General features: G+C 46.5%; 2 protein-coding genes across 3 annotated transcripts; one reads left to right on the forward strand and one right to left on the reverse strand.

The window, feature by feature from the left end:
- The first annotated feature begins 1,473 nt into the window (after positions 1–1,473).
- snx21 (sorting nexin family member 21) lies at positions 1,474–7,587 on the forward strand. Of its 2 annotated transcripts, none has more exons than XM_037479610.2 (7): positions 1,474–1,589; positions 3,243–3,439; positions 3,515–3,828; positions 4,127–4,308; positions 4,614–4,755; positions 4,838–5,003; positions 6,534–7,587. In XM_037479610.2, exons 3-7 carry the CDS (start codon positions 3,540–3,542, stop codon positions 7,012–7,014), a joined length of 1,260 nt encoding a protein of 419 aa, XP_037335507.2. In that variant the 5' UTR covers positions 1,474–1,589; positions 3,243–3,439; positions 3,515–3,539; the 3' UTR covers positions 7,015–7,587. The 2 variants fall into 2 exon arrangements, with proteins under 2 accessions (XP_037335507.2, XP_037335506.2); XM_037479609.2 differs by having other exon boundaries at positions 3,533–3,828.
- A 5,179-nt stretch (positions 7,588–12,766) lies between these two features.
- Positions 12,767–20,664, reverse strand: LOC119222746 (uncharacterized). The gene is made up of 8 exons (XM_037479607.2): positions 20,632–20,664; positions 20,359–20,486; positions 20,130–20,249; positions 16,012–16,244; positions 15,192–15,375; positions 15,013–15,108; positions 14,440–14,938; positions 12,767–13,787 (listed from the first exon to the last, which is right to left on the reverse strand). The coding sequence occupies exons 3-8, from the start codon at positions 20,154–20,156 to the stop codon at positions 12,865–12,867; spliced, it is 1,962 nt and encodes a 653-aa protein (XP_037335504.2). The 5' UTR covers positions 20,157–20,249; positions 20,359–20,486; positions 20,632–20,664; the 3' UTR covers positions 12,767–12,864.
- Positions 20,665–23,065: the final 2,401 nt, after the last annotated feature.

Raw genomic sequence — 23,065 nt, forward strand, 5'->3', positions numbered from 1 at the left:
TGAGTGAGACATTTATCCTCATTAGCATCTCCATGAACTGGACTCTACACAGAACACTACACAGACCTGGCCATTGTAAGGAACCTGGCAGAGAACCAGAAAGTACAGAGTCTGGTTCCCCCAAAATCAATAGTCAGGATCGGTCTTTTCAGAGATGGATGGAAGTGGTCTGATGGGACTGACTCTTCATTTACAAACTGGAAAAATGGTGAACCAAAGCTCTCCAATGAGATTTGTGCGGCAGCAGATTTCAGTGCCAATGGACAATGGCAGGTGTCCTTCTGTCAGGACATGAGACCCTTCATCTGCTACACTGGTAAGATACCATTCACTTATTCGGTACATATTGATTTCAGGTTAATGACCATGGTTTTCTCTATTATTTGTGTTAAAGATTAAACGATGCAACAATATTTTGACTGATGACGTTTCTTTGACTTTTTAGATGTGCCTGTTTCAAAGCAAGTGATCAAAGTGAGGCTGCAGAGCAGCTCCTCTGTGGACCTCAATGACCCAAAGGTGATGGATGACATGTTGGAGAAGGTACTCTCTCGTGTGTCCAAACAACAAAGCTGTTAAAGCTGTTAAAGCCCGGCTTGCGAGTAAATGTCATAACTTCTGTCTTGTTATTTGGAGCGTGAGACGACAGCGTGGCGGCAAAACCTGAATCCTTTAAAGGTGGAACTGAAGCTGAGGGAGAAAAATAAGAGATGATCTGGAGGAAGGTGCATCCAAATATTTCAACATCTTTGACTTATTTGAGAAAACCACGGAATGGTGACACAACTTATTGTTTTGTTATGCACCTTCAACACCCTCCACACACACACACACACACACACACACACACACACACACACACACACAGGATGCAACACTACTGATACCGCCTGTTCATTTATACAACATAGTTCATACTAATGCTACCCTCTGGTTCTTGATGTGAGTCTTCCTCTGCTGACATTCATTGCTTGAGGCTCTGTAGTCATACGTATAACCGTCTGATACCAGCAGATTCTTCTACAAAACTATACCTACCTTGAAGAGGGAGAGAAGGAGGTGAAGGAGAAGGAAGAGCAGAAAAGGAGGAGGGAGAGAAGGATGGTAACCTTCAGCTTTCAGCCTGGAGGCCTTCAGCCGTGTGCAGCACTTTAGGTGAACAAATGAACTGATGAATTACTGTTACTGTCTAAAACCTCCTCTGTATTAAAGTTATAAAGTAATGCAGCGTAATGTCATACAACAGCCCTCAATTAAGTAACGTTTTATGTGGACATCCTCCGACTCCCATTTCCTCCTCATTCTCTCCTCCTCCTTCACCTCCTTCTCTTCCTCCTCCTTTGCCTCCTTCTCTCCCTCTTCCTTTTCTCCTCTTCCTCCTCCTTAGCCTCCTTCTCTACCTCCTCCCTCTCCTTTTCCTTCTCCTTCTCTTTAAACTCCTCCCCCTCTTTCTTATCCTCGGCGGATGGATTCAGGAATGAGGATCCGGTCATCTGAGCGTGTGAATGCGGACACTTGACTACCGAACACCGTGATCTCTCCTCCCGCGTTCCATTACCGGGCGACGTGCGGTGACTTCACGAGCTCCGGTGAGTCATCGAATTAGTCGGTGATCGATCGGTTATCGGTTCAGTGATTGTAAACAAACTTCATAGTTTGTTTTCTAACTTTCTGGGCACTAGCTAAAGTTAAAGTGTTTCAGCCGTTAACGCCTCCGTCGGACGTTCGACCGACAAACTGTCCGTTAAATTTCAATGTAACCGGGATTTACGGTATTAACGGGAGCCTTCAGGGTTTAACGGCAGTTTTAGAACCTGCGGCTGCGCTAACTTCAGCTGCCGTTTGAACACACAGTGATTAGCTCGATGCTAACGTTAGCATCCACTGCTGCTTTATTAATGAGCTCATATGTTCACAGCGTCACACGTTTTTTTTATTACATTACATTGTATTACATCACATGTCATTTAGCTGATTTTATCCAAAGCAAATTACAATAAGTGCATTTCAACCATAGGGAACAGACTAAGAAGAACAAGAGACAAGAAAGTGCAACTTCATCAAATAAGCAGCTTTACAACTGGTGACAGATAAGAATGAGTCCAGTTCAAGGTCTGCAGTGTTTTAGTGGAGTCCAGTTTAAGGTTTACAGTGTGTTAGTGTTTTAGTGGAGTCCAGTTTAAGGTCTGCAGTGTTTTAGTGGAGTCCAGTTTAAGGTTTACAGTGTGTTAGTGTTTTAGTGGAGTCCAGTTTAAGGTCGGCAGTGTTTTAGTGTTTTAGTGGAGTCCAGTTTAAGGTCTGCAGTGTGTTAGTGTTTTAGTGGAGTCCAGTTTAAGGTCTGCAGTGTGTTAGTGTTTTAGTGGAGTCCAGTTTAAGGTCTGCAGTGTGTTAGTGTTTTAGTGGAGTCCAGTTTAAGATCTACAGTTTGATAGTGTTTTAGTGGAGTTCAGTTTAAGGTCTACAGTGTTTTAGTGGAGTCCAGTTTAAGGTCTGCACTGCTTTAGTGGAGTCCAGTTTAAGGTCTACAGTGTGATAGTGTTTTAGTGGAGTCCAGTTTAAGGTCTTTAGTGTTTTAGTGGAGTCCAGTTTAAGGTCTTTAGTGTTTTAGTGGAGTCCAGTTTAAGGTCTTTAGTGTTTTAGTGGAGTCCAGTTTAAGGTCTTTAGTGTTTTAGTGGAGTCCAGTTTAAGGTCTTCAGTGTGTTAGTGTTTTAGTGTGTTTAGGTTCAGTCTGAAGAAGTGTGTCTTTAGTCTGAAGAGCTCATCCATTCACAGCCTCACGCTCTACAATAGAAATGAACAAAAACAAATGCACAGATAGCAATGAATCAAATAATGATGAGATATCAATAAACAATGTATATTTTTTTTTTGTGAATTCATATTACAATGATATTTGTAGGAAAGTGCAAAGGACGCCTGGAATACATGTTTCTAAATCCTTAATTCTAAATGGTTAACAACAATGAATTAACCTAAACCGTTATTAATGAAGATATTTAAAATACAGCATTTTGAGAAAAGAGAATATTATCTCACCTCCTGATGCAGCACATTAGCTGTTATTGATCATAAGTATCTTCTATTTATTTATTAATCTGTGGTTTTGCTCTTTGATCGAAACACATGAAACCAGTTTACAAAGAATTTCAAAAATGAATTATTAAAAAAATGAAAAACTATTGAATATTTTTCCAGCATATGGAGTAAATCCTCATTTGATCGATTCCTCTTTTGTTCCACAGGTGAGATTCATTGGAGAAGAAAGCGCCACCGGCCCGAACCTCGCCGTTTGTTTGGCTCTCCCGACATGCACCTCTGCATTATTAAGGTGCGCCATGGTTCCTGTTGGGAGGGGCCCCCCCGGCTGTGTAACCGGAGCTGAAATGTGATTGAGGTTCTTAAAGTGACCTCGATGACCCGTTGAGCTTCGCTGTCACAGGTATGAAGGGTGGACCTTTTAAAGTATATATTGAAAGGATTAAAAGGGATCCTAATAATGACCGATGAAAACCAGCTGATGCCCCCCCCCCAGCGGCGTCATGGCGTCCCGGCTGCTCAACCGTCTGAAGCGCTCGTTGTTTAAAGATGGTCAGGGGGCGGGACCTGAGCAGGAGGCGGCACGCGGACAGGAAGTGGAGTCATTCAAGGAGGATGGCTGGGAGGCGGAGCTTGAAGAGGAGGAGGAGGAGGAACGGGTGACCGATCGGTTGGGCGGGACGCTGTGCTTCGACGCTGGGGGAGGTGAAGGAGTTGAGGACGGGGGCGAGGAGCTGGACAGCGACTCTGACTACCTGGGAGAGTCGATGGAGGAGGGGCTTTGCAGCACAGGTAGGACGTATGCAGGTTATTCTTCCTGTTTGGATGCTGGTTGGATGCGGTAGCGCTAGCTAGCTTGTTAGCACTTCTCTTTGAGTGACGGTTGCTTCAGGTGAGCAACGTGGCACCTCGCCATCTCTTTATAAAACAAAATATTTAAGCTTTGTTTGAATATATTGCTTCTATCACTGTGTAAGGGGCGCCATGAATGATGTGGTAGCTACGATGCTACGAGCTAATGTGAACAGAGCATGACGCTACGAGTATTACCGATGGCTTAGTAAACCTGTGAATTCTTGTACCCCCGCAGACACCAGTCCGGGGGGCCCCCCCGCGTCCTTCCTGCTGACTCGGCAGCTTCAGGAGAGCTGGAGGACCCTGCGTGGCCTCGGCGGAGGAAGCCCCGCCTCCGCCGGGAGGCAGCCGACAGACGACGTGCTGTTCGAGGTGACGGACGCCAGTGTGGTGCAAGAATCCTCCTCTAAATACGTGGTGAGTTCACAGTGGGGGTACTTTATCAAACTCGTCTCAAAGAAAACGTCTCCTTCAGATTCTGGTAAAAACATTCAATTCTGAGCTCCTCAGAAAACTGCCGGTGTGACTGATGGATCTGAGACCAACAGTCATGTGACAATGAATGAGAGTTGATGTACCAGGGTTTCCTTTAGTTAAATGAAAGGCACTAGTATGTCAAGTTGTTGAACAAACACCATGGAGATAAAAGTATTCATTTTAAATATATATATTTGCTATATGTGAGTCTGAATGAACCCCGTAAAGCCTCCGTCTTCCTGCAGCTCTACACCGTCCACGTCGTCCAGTCCGCCGCCAGCGACAAGACGCCAGCCGTCATCACCCGCCGCTACTCTGACTTTCAGCGGCTCCACGCAGCGCTGCGGCGTAACCACGGAGACGAGATGGAGCGCGTCTGCTTCCCGCGTGAGTAGAAGGTCGTCCCGCCCTCTCGCCCCTCTCACCCCTTGAGAGCTCCGTCAATGAAAGGCGCCTCCCGTGTGTGCAGGGAAGAAGCTGCGCAGGAACTACACGGCGGAGACCATCGCCAAGCGGAGCCGGGCCTTCGAGCAGTACTTGTCTCACCTGTGCTCCCTGTCGGGCCCGCGGGGGGCGCCCTGCGTCCGACACTTCTTCTACCTTACCGACCTGCAGGCCGGGCAGCTGCTCATCAGGTGGGTGGCGTCCCGCTCGCATCGACCACATCTACGAGCAGCTAAGCAGGAAGTGGAAGGTCGCGTAGGAATGCCCGGCCCTGGCTGGATTTGATTTGATTGTTTGGGAAGCAACCAGCCGGAAACATTGATTTCTTTAAAGGGAAGTCAAAGTTTCACATGTTCATGCTTCACATGAGGTCATTGGCATCTTCAAAGCGCTGTGACCTTTCTCTGTTGATTCTTTGCACCCTCAGAGACATGAAAGAGATCAAAGTGTCCTCCTTGAATTTAGATAACTGTTTGATAGTTACTGATGTAAAAGTTTCCTTTAATCTATGTGCACAATCAATTAAAGCACTGATTAATAATAAATAATCAAGCCCTGGATGCTGCACATAATAGACAATCAGCAACTCAATTAGTTCTTCTGCAGAGTGCGTGAAGATAAAGTTCACACAAAGAGGCCTTAAGAGACACCACTCATCAACTCCCCTTATTTCAGTTCAGTTATTTTACTGTATTAACAATTAAAGCTCCTCACCAAAGGTAAGGGTTTTATTCAGAGACCACCTCCGGTTCTTTAAAGTGAAGTCAGAGCTTCATGAGTTAAATCTGCAGTCTGTGTAGTGACCAGCAAGGGGTGACTCCTCTGGTCCCATAGACGTCTATGAGGAAATTACTTTACTTCTGTGTAGTGACCAGCAGGGGGCGACTCCTCTGCTCCCATAAACGTCTATGAGGAAATTACTCTACTTCTGTGTAGTGACCAGCAGGGGGCGACTCCTCTGCTCCCATAGACGTCTATGAAGAAATGACTCTACTTCTCTGTAGTGACCAGCAGGGGGCGACTCCTCTGCTCCCATAGACGTCTATGAGGAAATGACTCTACTTCTGTGTAGTGACCAGCAGGGGGCGACTCCTCTGCTCCCATAGATGTCTATGAGGAAATTACTCTACTTCTGTGTAGTGACCAGCAGGGGGCGACTCCTCTGCTCCCATAGACGTCTATGAAGAAATGACACTACTTCTCTGTAGTGACCAGCAGGGAGCGACTCCTCTGCTCCCATAGACGTCTGAGGAAATGACTCTACTTCTCTGTAGTGACCAGCAGGGGGCGGCGACTCTGCTCCCATAGACGTCTATGAGGAAATGACTCTACTTCTGTGTAGTGACCAGCAGGGGGTGACTCCTCTGCTCCCATAGACGTCTATGAGGAAATGACTCTACTTCTGTGTAGTGACCAGCAGGGGGTGACTCCTCTGCTCCCATAGACGTCTATGAGGAAATGACTCTACTTCTCTGTAGTAACCAGTCCTCATATGGTGACTAGCTGATGGTCCTGATGGCCAGATGGTAAATCCTTTAGAGTTACATTACATGTCATTTAGCTGACACTTTTATCCAAAGCGACAATAAGTGCATTTCCACATAGAGATACAAACTCAGAAGAACAAGTAACAAGAAAGTACAATTTTCATGTATCTAAGCTGAGAGGAGAGTAATATTTCAGCGTGAGGAAGCATAAAAACATTGTCTTCTTTCGTTGAGGGTGGGACGTTTCCAGGAGGCTTTGGGCCCGCTGCTCAACGCCAAGAGGCTGCAACAGAAACTGGGCTGGGCAACTTACTACGACAGTCAGGCCCCGCCCCCTGCCTCCTCCCATTGGTTCTTCACCTTGGTGGGTCTGTCGAGCTGCTTCCAGGAAGTGGACCAGCTGGAGGAAGCTCGAGATCATTGTGACGGGGCCCTCCGCGTCCTGAGCCCTGAGGCGGATGACGGGGCCCCCCCACTCCGAGACAAGCCCCACCCACAGACTGAAGAGTCGCCGCAGCGCGTCGGCAGGCCACACCCCCTCCTGTTGCCGTTGTTACGGGTTGTGGTCCGGCTGTCGTGGCAGACTGGGAAAGACAAGCGGCAGTGGGAGGAGCTGCTGCAGAAGCTGGAGGAGCAGAGGGCGGGGCTAGTAGACAATCAGCCAACCATTAAAGAGTTCCTGGTCAAACACAACCTGAAGGAGAGCGAGGGGTAGAACAACAACAACAACACAAACTGCAGGAGATAAGCACTACACTGCACTTTCTTTCTAAAGCTATTCTGATGTTTCTATTTACTGGTTTTAAAGGGTTTGTTACATATTTAGTTTTGAGGACCGTTTCATTGCACTTTTCTTGGGTCCTGAATCAGCTTCCTGTGGCCCGTATGAAATATTGATCCGTGGAAGAGGCATTAAAACCGAATACTGATTAGAACAAACCTTATAAAAGGGATGAAGTATGATTCACAAACCATGAATTACCTGGAATGAGACTCATTTAGCAGTAAACAGGCCAGTGATTCTCAGACAACATTTAGATAACGAAGGGTTTACACGTTCACCAATGTTTTAAAAAACATTCAAACAAGTTTGGTTTCTTCTTTTAAACTGTTAATTTCACAGACCTGACGCAAAGCTTCTTTTCTTTCTTTTTGAGATGGTGTTTTCTTTTCCTCTGGTTTCCAACCAAATCAAATTCAAGTGTTTTTTTAAAAGTGTTGGTTCAGCAGAACATCCTCACACAGAGAAACAAAAGTACTTTTTATGGAATAAATTCAGTTAATCCCAGACTTCGTCGTTCCTCACTGATCAGGCCTCGGAGGGTCCGGTGGGTCATCCTGTTGCCATGGAGACGGGACGGATCGGGTTGATTTCGGCGTTTATATCAAGCTGAACTGAGAGAGGACATGTTGGACATGCCCTCCTGATGAGGACGTTCTCAACAGTCACATGGAAGGCTGTTATAGCAGAATGAAACCGTCGAGCCATCAATCTACATTCACCTGTTCTGCTCTTTTCAAAGACTGAATCTTATGAATGAACAAGTAAGCACTTTAGAAACGTTTTGTTTGTATGTTAAACACCAACTGCACACGTGCTCGTGTTGGAGATGGAACATGTTCAACTACGACTGCTGTCCTCCTGCAGTTAGATGCAGAGAGCTGTTTGCATTGAAGTAAAAACAAGACCTGAGCAGAGGGCGTCCTCCACGTGTCAAACAGAAGGGGGACGAGTGGGAAACGGACCACTTAAAGCACCGCTATGCTAAGCTAGCTGCTATGCTAAGCTAGCTGCTAGCCTACTTCCATCTCAACATCTACCTGCAGAGGACTCCACTGTGTCCCTAAAAGACGGTGGTTTGAAAACGTCCTGCTGAATGTGGGACAATGTTGGACAAATGATGGAGAGATGAGAGCAAAGTGCATGAGGACAACAGGAAGAGTCACTAGTTCAACAAGCGCTTCACTTTTACCACATTTTGTTATGTTACAGCCTTTTTCCAAAATGGATTAAATTCATTATTTTCCTCAACATTCTACACACAACCACCCATAATGACAAAGTGAAAACTGTTTTTTGCAAATTTTTGCAAATCTGTTAAAAATAAAAAACGAAAACTTACTTATGTACATAAGTATTCACAACCTTTGCCATGACACTCAAAATTTAGCTCAGGTGCATCCTGTTTCCACTGCTCATCCCTGAGATGTTTCTACAACTTGATTGGAGTCACCTGTGCTAAATGCAGTTGATTCGACATGATTGAGAAAGGCACACACCTGTCTATATAAGGTATCACAGTTGACAGTGCATATCAGAGCATAAACCAAGCCAAGGAATTATCTGTAGACCTCCGAGACAGAATTGTATCGAGGCACAGATTTGGCGAAGGGTACAGAAAGATTTCTGCAGCATTGAAAGTCACAATTAGCACAGTGGCCTCCATCATCCAGAAATGGAAGAAGTTTGGAACCACCAGGACTCTTCCTAGAGTTGGCCGCCCAGACAGACTGAACGATCGAGGGAGAAGGGCCTTAGTCAGGGGGGTGACCAGGAACTCGATGGTCATTCTGACAGAGCTCCAGCGTTGTTCTTAGAAGAGAGGAGAACCTTCCAGAAGGACAACCATCTCTGCAGCACTACACAAATCAGGCCTGTTTGGTAGAGTGGCCAGACGGAAGCCACTTCTCAGTAAAAAGCACATGACATCCCGCCTGGAGTTTGCAAAAAAGCACCTGAAGGACTCTCAGACCATGAGAAACAAAATTCTCTGGTCTGATGAAGCAAAGATTGAACTCTTTGGCCTGAATGCCAAACATCATGTCTGGAGGAAACCAGGCACTGCTCATCACCTGCCCAATACCATCCGTACAGTGAAGCATGGTGGTGGCAGCATCATGCTGTGGGGATGTTTTCAGCGGGAGGAACTGGGAGACTAGTCAGGATTGAGGGAAAGATGAATGCAGCAATGTACAGAGACATCCTCGATGAAAACATGCTCCGAAGCGCGCTGGACCTCAGACTGGGGCGACAGTTCATCTTCCAACACAACGACCCGAAGCACACAGCCAAGATAACAACAAAGGAGTGGCTTCGGGACAACTCTGTGAATGTCCTTGAGTGGCCCAGCCAGAGCCCTGACTTGAACCCGTTTGAACATCTCTGGAGAGATCTGAAAATGGCTGTGCACCGACACTCCCCATCCAACCTGATGGAACTTGAAAGATTCTGCTAAGAAGAATGGAAGAAACTGCCCAGAAATAGGTGTGCCACGCTTGTGGGATCATACCCAAAAAGACTTGAGGCTGTAATTGCTGCCAAAGGTGCAGAAAAGTTTTGAGCAAAGGCTGTGAATACTTGTACATGTTATGTTTTCGTTCTTTATTTTTAACAGATTTGCAACTGAAAAAACAGTTTTCACTTTGTCATTATGGGTTGTTGTGTGTAGAATGTTGAGGAAAATAATGAATTTAATCCATTTTGGAATAAAGCTGTAACATAACAAAATGTGGAAAAAGTGATGCGCTGTGAATACTTTCCGGATGCACTGTGTATATATATTCATTTGTTTTTTTAGGATTTTAATTTATTTTTATAATTACTTTTCTTACAATTGTATTCTTTTTTTTAGATATTCTATAAGCGTTACATTTCTTTCCCCATATTTTGAGTTTTTCCGCATCACAATCGTCCTATGTGATCTTTTCCCATTCTTTTTTTAATCTCTTCTATGATTAAAATGTTTCCTCTTTTCCTGTTCATAGTCAGATTAGTTTTTGGGTTCTAGGTTTTGCTCATGTGTGATCACACAATTCTTCTACCTCCTTGTGTACTGATCTGATTCCTCTCTCGGCTGCACCTTCCCGTCCTCCGCCTGCAGGGGGCGCCCTGCCGCAGCTCACGTCGCAGCGGTGACGTCCGAAGCAGATCTCACATTCCTGCTGTTGAGGCTTCTTTCTGCACAGCTGACTGGTGCGAGCTGTTAATAAGACCCGTCATCCTCCACAGAAACATTACCATGGCGACAAGGCCGAGCGCTGAGAGATCAGCTGACATGTAGACACCAGTTGCCACAGCAACGGTCACGGATGGAAGACTGAAGAGCCAACATGGCTGAAGGAGGGAGACGTCCTCGTGAGTTAAGAAACAAACAGCAAACGCAACAAGTGGTTTCAGGACTTCAAACGTGGTTCAATCGGGTTTTCTGCTCTAATCTGCCCGGCAACCAGGCTCCGTCTGTGTAGAGCAGTCATGTTCCCTAGAATGTGTCACTAACAGCATCTCTGCATCTCAAAACTCTAATGTGTGGATTTTATAACTAAACCCCTTAAAATGGACTGAATGAATGTAATTATTATTAATATATTATTTCCACTAGCTGTTAATTCATATTTTTATACATTTAGACCATAAAGAAAGGGATGCTGTAGGGAGGGGCTGCACGCTGATTGACAGGTCTCTAACAAAGACATGTACACCGACCTCTACGTCTTCCTGTGTCCAAATATAGTCACTTCCTGTTTGATATTATAAAAACAAGATGACTACTAAAACATCAGTTTACAAAAGCAAGTGATGTCACCATGACAACTACCAATTCTTAAATTCATATTACACAACATAAAGAATTTAAACAGTGAGCTGTAGATTACTGTAAACGGAGCTGGGCTAGCTCCTTCCTTTATTAATCTTTATGCTAAGCTAGGCTAACTGAGGCCAGGCTCCAGCTCCGCCCACACGTGAGCTTCACAGAAATATTCACATTCATTAAGCAAATTCTGTCAGTTGAAATGTCTTGAATAAACGTGCACTGTAATCAGCAGAACTACCACTTAACACGTGTTTCCACTTGTTTATTTCAACAAATCAGGTTATAAACTTCCTGTCAAAATAAGGGCTTGTGCACTTTAGGCAATAATTGAGATGCTAATTCTGTGCTAATTGGGAGTTAGCATGCTCTAGGTTTAGACTGCAATGATGAAGCTGATGCTAACAGATGCACACTAGCATAGCAGGACGTTGGTGAGAAGCAGAAGTATGAGGATAAAGAATATAAAAACTATTATGATTACAAATATATACCTTTACATCATACAGTGGTGCTTCTAGATTGTCCATAAACCAAAGTTACACAATATTCTTTGGCCAAACTTCATGTTTTTCTTGCATGAATGCACACACACACACACACACGCAGTTTAGAAAAACAACCCCTTAAATATATTGGTGACATGAAAAACGATTTTCATTTCCACCTGAACCTCGACAGGATACAAAAATAACTATAAATAAATATCTTTGACAAAATTGCATTGAACATTTTCCTTGTTTAAGACGTTATTTCGTGGTAACATTTAACCCTGATTAGCGAGTCACAGATTAATCTTCACACATGAGGGATGAGAGATGTTTGTTTCCGGTGTGATGGACCTCAGTTTAGAAAGGAGAGACAAACTGAAGATCCGACATGCTAGATGAAAGTCTCCATTTAGTGAGTAAAAGATGATAGAGTTCCATCCTTGGATTCACTGCTGATGTTTTGTTAGCAACCAAAGAACATGAAACACGATTCATGTTCTGTGACTTAATCATTGACTGTTTGTCAAAGGAATCCTTGAAAACGGCTTCAGGCGGGGTTTAATCAATAGAAACTCTTCAAGCTGGGTGCGATGTAAGTGTAAAGCTCTCAGGACACAGCGGAGGACTAAAGAAATACTACGTCACGTGAGACAGAATCCACAAAGCTTCAGCCTTCAGCTGTGGTTGCTGGTAGCTGAAGCTCTGGGGACTTCTGGACTCGTTTGAGGAGATCGCTCCTGAGCTTGTTGTTTTTTTCCCCCGGAGCACCCGTAGCTCTTGATTTGTTCAAATTCGCTAACATTAAATTACAGAGATCGCGATTCACTTAGAGCTCAGTGATCGACACGTGTGTGACACCATCTATTCATTTGTTGGACCTGCATTGCGTCTCTAGCTGTATGGTCTGGTCAGCTCTGCATTCCAAATCCCACATTCAGTTTCTTTTTACTTTAAGTTTTTTGCTTTTGATTGGGGGATACTACAAGGTGACAGTACACCTTGAACTTTAACCTTATCTGTGCATTGTTTAACTGGTTTAGGACACTGTGCACCTGATGGATCGTTCGAAGGGACTCACGTGTACCTTTGAACACCGTAATCAAGGGGATGGATTTCTCTATTAGGACGTACTAAACCTTCTGTATTTCCAAATCAAGTCCCTTTGTTACAGCTACTAGTGAGCAGGTGTGTGAGCCCCTAACCCTCCGAGCAAGTCCTCCTTATATTTCCACTCTTCGAATGTCTTTTTGAATTTCTAGCATCAACTTCTGTGGCGAGTGAAATAGACCAAGACTGTGACTGGCTGCAACCATCTGTGCCTTTGACAAGTCCCAGAAGTCACCACTAGGGGTTGTGGGTTTGTGCTCTTGTACTTGAGTCGAATCCATTTCACACTGAAACATGAACTTCTTCGTTCTGTGGTCCTGTCAGTGCCTCTGAGGTGTGGGATCAGGGCTGACCGGCGGTGGACTGTGTCCCACACACTCAGACAGTAGTAACCGACAGCAGAGGGCTGGGACAGAGCTGACCGTCGCTCTCCACTCGTGTGCCGTGAGTCAGCAGCTCCTCCACCGTGGTCCAGTCGTCCAGCAGCTTGCTGTTCCTCAGCCGGTTCTGCTTCATGTGGCTGAGCTCCAGCACCGTCTGGGACGACATGGACCCCTGGGGCCCCCCGGCCGGCTCCTCCCCGCCGCAGCCTCTCCGCTCTCTGTGTTGCCGCGACAGCGCCAGGTGGCGCCTTCTCTCGGTGCGGTTCCAGTACCGCCCGGCCCACCGGCCGTCTTCCCCTTCCTCCTCGGCGTTCCTCTCTCCGCCTCCCCGCACCTCCTCGTCGGTCGTGGCCTCGCTGCGCTCCCTGGCCAGCCGGTAGGCTCGCGCCCTGAGCAGCTGGTTCCTGACCGACTTCTGATTGGACGCTCTGGAGCGGGGCGACGGTGGGGAGCGGGTCGCGCTGTGTTGCGGCGCTCCCAGCGTGCTGTAGGAGGGCCCCGGGGAGCCTTTGGAGACGCGGGGGCGATTCCCCAGGGTCTGAAAGCCACGCCAGTCCGACGCGCCGCTGGATCCAGAGCCGGGACTCTTGGGAAGGGCGTCCTCCTCTCGGCTCCTGCTGTTTCTCAGTGCGTTCTGGTGAGTGTTCAGACTGGTTCGGTCCATGCCCAGTTGACAGTTACTGGGGCAACTGGCCCTGCTCCTGGGCCCTAGCTTGTGACTGGGTTTCCCCGGCCGGCTGTCTTGGAGGCCGCCTCGCAGGGCGTTGGAGTCGGCCGCGTTGGGGTGACTAGCTCGGCGGGGACGCTGCCCTTCACTCAGGTCCGTTAGCGTTCGACTTCGCCCCGGGGCCTCAATCGCACCTCCGCTTTGCTTCTCCAACCACAGCGCCCTCCGCTGGCAGGGCTCGGTACGACAACCTGTAGAACAGAGGGAAGAGATCAGGTGCTACAGCAAATCACAACTAGGAAAACATTTCAACAAATCATAAAACAACGACATTAACTTCTGGCGGCAACAGAAAGTGACATGGACAATTCAAATTAGAGGAACTCCTTAACTATTTGTGCAATCAACGTACTGGCAACGGATTCTGAAAGCTGAAAAATGCCGCTTTCTACATTACAGTAGTCAATAAATCAGTCGCAGGAGACCTGCGAGGGAGGGGCGGAAGCGAGCGCAGCAGAAAGTCACAGGAGAGAGGTCTGAAAAACCTACAAGTGGTTCACCATTGTTTTACCGGTGTTTAGTTGTTCAATTATATTTCGGTGTTGTAAATAAAGGTTTTATGATTTGTGATTTGTTGTGAAGTGTTTTCCTATTTGCCGTTGTTTGCTAGAGGGCCGATGTAGTTTTCAGAAGACCTCCCCATGGCTTCTCCTCTGCTGTATAACTGCAACACCAGAAGGAACAAGTCGAGTGGCTCTTTTTGCAGCCCATGCGGAGATCATTTGAAAAATAGTACTTCACTCATAGACATGAGTCCCTTTTGCATCCAGTGTGATCGGTAGGTGTGAACCCTCAGGATTGCGCACATCTCTGTAGGACACAACACTAGCGAGCTTTACTCACCAGTGGCAGGGGAAGGAGGCGAGCGGTGGCGAGGTAAGGTGGGACTCCTCTCGGCTCGGTGGAAGTGAACCGTCGTAGTGGTGCTGTTACCCACAGTGCAGCGGGACGCCTGCGGCGCCCCGGAGTGGATCATCGGGGTCGTCTCAGGGATGGACTCCAAATCCCAGCGTCCTCTCTGCTCCCGGGGGGAGCGTGGGTGGTGCGTCTGGCGGTGGGCGTGGCTCGCGTGAATCTTGTGAAGTCGGCGGTGCTCCCCGGTGCTGACGCTGTGGAACCCGGAGTCGCTGGGTTCGGAGGAGATCAGGGACTCTGAGGAGGAGGAGGAGCCCTGGGAGGAAGCGGTGTGCCCTGGCAATGACGACATGGCGTCCGTCTCGGCCTCGGAGAGCGGCATGCGGTGATGCGGGCTGTCAGGGCCGCAGCCCAGCCCACTGTCGAGCTCGCTGAGGGGAAGGTACCCGAGGAAACGATCCGACCGCCAGGGGGGGCGATAGTCCGACTGGGGGAGAGTAAGAGGGCGTTAAATTTCACGGCGGCTAAAGCAATTGGTGCAGATCAAAGGAAACTGTCGACCTCTTGATGGAAATCCTTTGGCTCCATCTCTTCTGGGCTGTAGCAGCCGATCAGGCAGCTCTCGGAGTTGGGCTGGTAGGGCAACATCTCTGGTCTCTGGAATAGAATAAAACCCGTCAGAATAAATTACAGTCACACGTAAATATGAAAGAATACCAGACTAGAATTGAACCGATCACCTGATAGTCCAGTCTGTCCAGGTGATCCAGGCTGTAGGAGACACTGGGCAGGTAGTTGTCCCCCAGGTGCTGCTCATTGGACGATCTGGCAAGGTAGCCGTTGGGTGGGTAGACATTGGGCGGCATCATCATGTGATCGTTGGAGTACGGGTCGGGCGACGCGGCCATGTGACCATAGTAAGACCTGCAGAGGTGAAAGTAGGGAGAGAGCGTCTTTAGGGAAACAGAAGGATCGGGGATGTGTAAATGAAACCATAAATAATGTTGAGCCTTCATGGGCGTGTCTGATCGTAGCAGGTACCGCCTCAGCAAAACATATTCATGACTTGAGTGCCTCGACCTTTCAAACTGAACCCAGGAGTGCAGAAAACCCTTTGAATCCTCGATGGAGAGAAGTACAACTCGTTCTTTAAAGGCCCTTCAGTTCAGTCCGTCGACTCCAAAAGTCTTACCCCTACCAAAACTTAGTAAGTTATTTCACCAAATCCAGAACTGTTACACCTGTTCCGAACATCCTTAAAATTTCCAAAATGTTTCCCTAATCTGACTTTTTACAGAACGTTTATCGCTTACAAATGCAAAATTTCACCCTAATCCCAAAACTGTCTACATTATTTTATAATTTTCTACTCTTCTCGCTGAGAACCTTTTACAGTTCAATTTATTCATCCAAACACCAAATTAGTCACTTAGTTCTTGGTAGCAGGGTCAATCCTAGTCCCCAAATTTCATTTTATTAGCAAATGTCTACCTTGTACCATCTAAACAAATCTAGAACTCTTGACCCCTTTATCGCCCCCCAGGACAGCGGCACACCCACCCCGCAGCGTAGGCATCTCCCTGGCCTCCCTCTCCCTCCATCAGGCCCATGGCTCTCAGGGCCTCCCAGTGTCTCTCCGTTGGGACACTGCAGTCGACCGCGCAGTGAGACCGCCTCCTCCTGTGTCCACGCCCCCTTCTGGCCTCCACCTGCACAGCGATTGGCTGGCCGTACTCGTCCACATATTGCACCTCCTCCCGGTGGCGTTGATGAGAAGGTTCTGGAGTCTTAGCCTGGTGAATAACATTGTGCACATATTATATTATAGATACAAATGCAGACTGTTTTAAATACTACCTCCCCCCCCCCCCCCCCCCCGCCCTCCCACTATTAAAATAGTCCCACTATTAAAATAATTACTAATAAAATGTCCCTTACTAATAACCCAAGGACATATCTCTGACAATCCGAGGACCCCGATCCGTCTGCTCGACACAGTAAAGGACGGCCAATGCCCTGGAGGACGTTTTCAGTTGTCATGACGACATCACTTATTGTAGGTAGCTTTGGATAAAAGCGTCAGCTAAATGACATGTAATGTAATGTTGCGGTACGACAGCAGCGCTCTTGTGTCGTAACGTCACGCGTGAGAGTGAAGGCGGCGGCGCGATGTAGGTCAGCTCCGCCGTCATTGCAGCACCAGAACCGGAGTCTTTACAGTGCACCGCCCAGGGCCACACACACACACACCAGTACATACATGAGGAAATCTGCCACACACAAAGCCACACATGTACCAACACGTAGTCCGAGTGAGAGTGATGAACCCTGGAGATGTGTGTGGCGCTTCACTGCACTTTGACAGTAACACAGACTGATCTCTCTCCCTCCCTCACATTTTCTTTTTTTTTAAAAGCAATTTTTTAGTGCAGAACTCTGCTAAATAAGACACTCCTCAATCGCAGCATAAAATAAAAGGTGCAGCGGACATAATAAAACTGTAGCACAGTTTGATTTGATCTTGTGAGTTTTAGTCGCTGCAGTTTAGAGAGTTTAAACCAGAGACCACCTCCGCTTCTTTAGAGTCAAGTCTTCATGAGTTAAAGCGTCATTCTGTGTAGTGACCAGGAGGGGGGGACTCTTCTGCTCCCATAGACGTCTGTGAGAAAATTACTCTACTTCTCTCTTGATTTATTCCCTCAGTAAACATTGTAAACATGAGTTTATGGTCTCAGTCTCTAGTTTCAAGTCTTCATCAATACATCATGATGTTCATTTAGTGAATGATGGTCCATTTAGAGTCAAACACACCATAAACAAGGGGATGCTTTAGGGCGGGGCTACACGCTACACAGCGTCTCTACATTGTCCTCAGTCCTTTTATGGTCACTTCCTGTTCACTGATTGCAAAAAACAAGATGGCGACGGACAAAACTACCAACGTAATGCTTCATAACGTGATGTCACAAGCGATGTCACCAGGACAACATCCACTATGTATGGATTTCATGTATGTATAAGTATATTCAGTGTATGCTTGAAACCATCTGAATACCGTCTTTTTAACTCTCCTCCCTTTGAGCTGCAGACTGCAACAGCTTTTAAAATAATCTATTTTAGAGCCTATTCAACAAATGTCTGATCCCGACTCTGACGTTCGATCCCCTCAGAGTGTGAGCTCGTGTTCTTCCAGTGAGCATCGAGGCCAGAACATTCAGACGCATTCAGCCATCAGGAGGACATGGATTGTTTTGAGCTGAGTGATTCGAGTGAAGTGGAAAATGAGTCACATTTTCTTTTGTGCATACAGAAAGCGTCAGTCTTTCACTCTGAAATGTTCTGGTGTCATTAAAAACCTGAATGGTTGCTTTATTTTGAAGCTCCTGTCTTTGCTTTCATTGTCTCAAAAGGATAATTTGATCTAATTTAATCAGTCTCATTATTTAAGGTATTATTGTTAGACAATATGAATCATGATGGTGTGAAAATGGGTTTTCTTTACTTTTCATAGTTTTGTTTAAACAAGTACACACTGCTCTTTGATTCAACAATGATTCATTCATGCTCAGCAAACCCAAATAACTCCTCACAGCCTCAGAGTTTGTTCCTTCAGCAGCTCCGTGACCATGTGAAGGTTTAACCCTAACCCACTAACCCTAACCCTAAACCCAAACCCTAACCCTACAAGCCATGAGAAGCACCAGCAGCCATTTCTGTCAACAAATCCTCTACTGTGACTTCAGATCCTGCGCTGACATCATAGACTAACAAGCCGCGCGTGAGCCTCACAATGGGATCCCTCCATGAGCCCCTCTGAGGAACAAACCCTTTGTCTCTCCCTCTGTGTCTCCAGCTTTCACAGCATATTAATGATGAGCTTTATTTGAGAGCTGATCAAGCAGCAGCCAATGGGCTTGGAGCCACAGAAGTTGAATGAAGCTTCAGCGCCTGCTAGTCCCGCCCTACTGTGCTGTGGTTGGCTAGAGCTTCCTACCAAGTATGGTTCCCTTTGACACAAACCATGATCTTTTCCTTAACCTTGCAATGCCGCTGTGTTGCATTGACCTGAGGGGATTTCTGACTAGCTGGCTAGCTAAGTAGCCATCAGCGTACTCTGTCACAGCGAAGTTATTGCTATCGCCAGATGAGATAGCTTTAGGAACTCATTTAATCTCAGCCTTGGTTTGCACGTGATATTTATCCATAATAAGAGAAGGATAAAAACCGATTGTTGTCGATTGCAGAGGCCAGCAGTAAAAGTGTGTATTTTACCTAGTTTAAACAAACTAGTCAGCAAGCTAGCTGGGGAGTTAGCTTGTCTGTGGAGTTACAATGTGGGAACATTTTACCCATTAAGTAAGTTGTGAAAGTGGTTTATGTGTGTGAATCTCTGCTGATCTCAATCTGCGTGATGTTTGCACAAGCCTTGATTCCACTGATGGCGTCACCTCGGCAGCCATCAGATCTGTTTATGATCTGTTATGATCCATCCCGTCACAAGCCCTGGACTGTGTGCGTGTGTGTGTGTCCGAGACACACTGATGCAGCAAGTCATCTGACAAGAGCTTAGTTCAACGCATGCAGGACAAAAAGCTTCTCTGACAGGAATCGCCGGACCATGTCAGGATCTGGGTCTGTCCCCTGTGGACTGGTCTCTGCTGGAGGATCTGGGTCTGTCCCTGGTGGACCTGGGTCTGTCCCTTGTGGACTGGTCTCTGCTGGAGGATCTGGGTCTGTCCCTGGTGGACTGGTCTCTGCTGGAGGATCTGGGTCTGTCCCTGGTGGATTGGTCTCTGCTGGAGGATCTGGGTCTGTCCCTGGTGGACTGGTCTCTGCTGGAGGATCTGGGTCCGTCACTGGTAGACTGGTCTCTGCTGGAGGACCTGGGTCTGTCCCTGGTGGATTGGTCTCTGCTGGAGGATCTGGGTCTGTCCCTGGTGGACAGGTCTCTGCTGGAGGATCTGGGTCTGTCACTGGTGGACTAGTCTCTGCTGGAGGATCTGCATGCTAACAGTGGCGCTGCTAGCAAGCTAACGTTTAGCGTTTGATGAAGCGTTTGACGTATGATGGTCAGCGGACCATCATGTTTGAGGCTATACGTCCATGTCACCTGAGTGGCGAGTCTTTTCCGACTTTTGTGACGCGACTGTAGAAAAACTACATGCTGCTAACTTCAGGTATTATATCAATAAAGTAAAGTAGAAATAGCATTTAAAGACACTACAAGTAAAGTCCAAATGAAACGCCAGCAATAGTAAAAACTAGACTTCCATCATTATCGTGGTCTCAAATTATGGGGTCATCATTAGCAAAACTCCAGCAGGCAACACACAAACAGGTAGCACAAGTACTTTGACTGTATTCTCATGACTGATGTATATATACCATGCAGTAATACTCATTAAAAGTACTTCATAAGACTTTTTGTATCCTCACAATGGACGGATATGTTATTAATGTACAAATATTTATGTTCAGTAGACACACAGAATGTTTCCCCCAGTGTGTGTGTGTGTGTGTGTGTGTGTGTGTGTGTCTAACAGAGAACAGGTCATCTCAGCGAACATCACATCTCGTTATCTGACTTCTCCCCTCAGTGTCTCTCTCTCTCTCTCACCCTGTCTCTGGCCATTTATCTCTCTCTCGCCCCAAAAGCACACCTGCAGAAGGTCACTCACCTTGGTCCGAGTCAGGCGACAACCCATTCTGACTCCTCCTTGTGAGAGGAGAGAGGATGGAGGGTGAAAGGAGAGGAAGATGAGGAGGATGGCCGAGAGAAGCTACAGAGGAGAGGAAGGCTGAAATAAGGAGAGAGAGAGCAGAATAGAGAGTGATGATCCTCGTTCCAAGCTTACATCCTCCAAACTCTGGCAACCCACAGACCCCCACCCCCCCAACACCCCTCACCCCAGCAATTCAGCTGTGCTCCTGTGTCGCTCAGCGCACTACATCTCCCATGATGCCACGGTGTAAACAGCAGCAGGAACAGCAGGCGATGTGCAGTGGCGGGGCCATCGCATTAAAGCTCCCTCTCTCTGCTCGCCAAGGGACAGAGAGACAGAGTGAGAGACATAAAGGACAAGCTGAGACAGAGAGAGAGACATAAAGGACAAGCTGAGACAGAGAGATGGAGGTGAGGAGAACACAGACGTCTTCCTCTGACAGTTTCTTCTTTCTTACCCTCCTGTCACTCTCTCTCTGTCTCTGCAGCTCTGCTCCCGCTGGCCAATCACAGAGCCCGGATGAGAGAGGAGGGATGCGGATGCTCTGATTGGCCCGAAAGCAGAGTCATTTTGAGCATCCATTCAGGGTTTTCTCTCTCTGCACAGATTTGTCCTTTTTCCTTCGTCTCGGTATTTCTCTTGTGTGTGTTTGTGCATTTGTGTGTGTGTGTGTGTGTGTGTGTGTAATTGTGGTGCAGAGGCAGCAGAACCTGGATCCACCACTTCATCTACATTCAGACTCATACACTGTCTGTGGGAAGTGGAGGTCGTCACGGTGACGTCGTTCATTGGTCTGTAGACGTTTTGAAACTTCTAGTTCAGCAATTTTTCTGTCTGCAATTTGTTTTTTTCACAACCAGTGAACAGGAAGTGACCATATAAAGACTGAGGAGAGACACCATTTACCTCTCTGGTAGAGAGACCTGTCAATCAGCGTTAGGCCCCGCCCTAAAGCATCCCCTCTTTATGGTCTGTCTGACTCCAAATAGACCATCATTCACTAAATGAACATCATGCTGCATTGAAGAAGACTTGAAACTGTTTACAATGTAAACTTCTACAGCAGACGATGTGCTGGACTCACGCTACGATTGGTCTGGTTTGGGAGGGGGAGGGGCCTAAAGAAACCCTAAAGAAATGTCCCACATTCAGCAGGACATTTTCAAACCACTGTCAGCATGTGGTCCTCTGTAGATGTTGAGATGAGCCTAGCAGCTGGCTTAGCATAGCAGTTAGCTTAGCATAGCAGCTAGCTTAGCATAGTCCGTTTGCCACTCGTCCCCCTTCTGTTTGACACGTGGAGTGATTCCTCTGCACAGTTCTTCTGTTTGTTTTACTTCTAATGCAAAAAGCTCTCTCCATCTTGATGAACCTGACTGCAGCTCTCCTTCTCTCTCTCTCTCTCTCTTTATATATACATATAAATATCACTGATATTCCACTAACTGACTGCAGCCAGCAGCCGTTTCGTTCCTCCGGTCAACTTACCGTTTACTTCTGGTCTGGACTGCAATGTTACGTCTGCTTTAAAATATTTTGTTGCATTATGGCTGCTGGCTATCATCGATTAATGCGTTTATGTTGACAACTCTAATTTGACCATAAAGCATGTGTTTTAGCCGTTTTGAACATTTTTTCTTATTTAACTTTTCTGTGTTACATGATTGTATTGTTTCCTTATTTGAATATTGGAGTGCCATTTCCTTGCACTTTAGGAGGATTGTTAATTTGTCACCTGAACCGGCCATTAATAAGTGTCACCTGGATGGCTCGTTTACTCTCACCTGGATGGGTTATTAGTGGTGTCACCTGGACAGCTCAGAAGAAGTTGAGTGGATGAGTCAAATGTTGGGTCTAGAGGCACGTAAAAAGATACCGTTTTTTGACCATTTCTCGGTACAAGTTTAGCCCTTTTTTTTTACTGTTGTTAACTTTGCTTTATTGTTTGAATTTACAACTCGTTTATGTTCACCTTTTTAGAAACCAAAATAACTGGATATATTCTTTACAATCTTGGAGTATCGAGCGTGCGTAATCCACTACCTGCTGACCAGACCCACGGCCTTGACTGGATCTTGGAATTGTAAAATTATGTTAAAGGCCGCCACAGCATGTGAACGTGTTAAGATGGAAACACTAAATATAATACAAGTGTTAAAATGAGCTAAGTAAGCAGTTTAGTGGCCTTAAGTTAACAAAGTGGTTTAGTTGTCTATAATACCAAAAGTACTAGAGCCACACACAGTGAATGAGTGACACCTGTGACTCGGTGGGACATTATTTAGTCCATCGGATATCACAGAGTCACATTCACACTGTCCCATTAGTTCTGCCCTTCTGTCCCCAGCAACCAGTTTACATGCAAACCTTCAACTATCAGGATCAACACACACACACACTCACACACTACACGCACACGCACACACTACACACACACACGCACTATAAGCACACGCACTGCACACACACACACTACACGCACACTCACTTCACACACACACACGCACTACACACATACACACACACTGTGTTGTGTGCAGTAATGTAGCAGCAGAAATAGCTGCAGAGCAGTTAGCGATGAATATTTTAAGCTCTTTCCTCCACATTTTCTTTTTCTGTTTCCACCTCTTTACACTTTTAAAATCGTCTCCCTCTTCACCGTCATCATCATCATCATCTTCTTCTTCACAGAGTGAAGCGAGGATCCTCCTCTATTCAGACGACCTGCAGGCGTTATATAAAGTTACATAATAAGTGATTAAAGTTGTGAATCATCTTTTCATTTAATGGTGACGACTCGTAGCATTTGGTTCATTTTTGTGACACAAAGGATCCTCGTGTTTATTAATGTGACGTTTTGATGAGATAATTGGAGCAACTTTACAGGATTT

The sequence above is a fragment of the Pungitius pungitius genome, chromosome 1, assembly GCF_949316345.1.
Source record: "Pungitius pungitius chromosome 1, fPunPun2.1, whole genome shotgun sequence".
Taxonomy (NCBI): Eukaryota; Metazoa; Chordata; class Actinopteri; order Perciformes; family Gasterosteidae; genus Pungitius; species Pungitius pungitius.

Bases quoted from the DNA above. Each gene is read 5' to 3' on its own strand.
- LOC119222746 (XM_037479607.2), bottom strand. From the start codon at position 20,156: ATGGGTTGTCGCCTGACTCGGACCAAG. The intron at 15,376-16,011 runs GTGGGTGTGCCG...TCACCTCTGCAG, and splicing joins GGAGATGCCTACGCTGCGGG to GTCTTACTATGGTCACATGG. The intron at 15,109-15,191 runs GTGATCGGTTCA...ATTCTATTCCAG, and splicing joins TGGACAGACTGGACTATCAG to AGACCAGAGATGTTGCCCTA.
- snx21 (XM_037479610.2), top strand. From the start codon at position 3,540: ATGGCGTCCCGGCTGCTCAACCGTCTGAAGCGCTCGTTGTTTAAAGAT. The intron at 3,829-4,126 runs GTAGGACGTATG...GTACCCCCGCAG, and splicing joins GGAGGGGCTTTGCAGCACAG to ACACCAGTCCGGGGGGCCCC. The intron at 4,309-4,613 runs GTGAGTTCACAG...GTCTTCCTGCAG, and splicing joins AATCCTCCTCTAAATACGTG to CTCTACACCGTCCACGTCGT.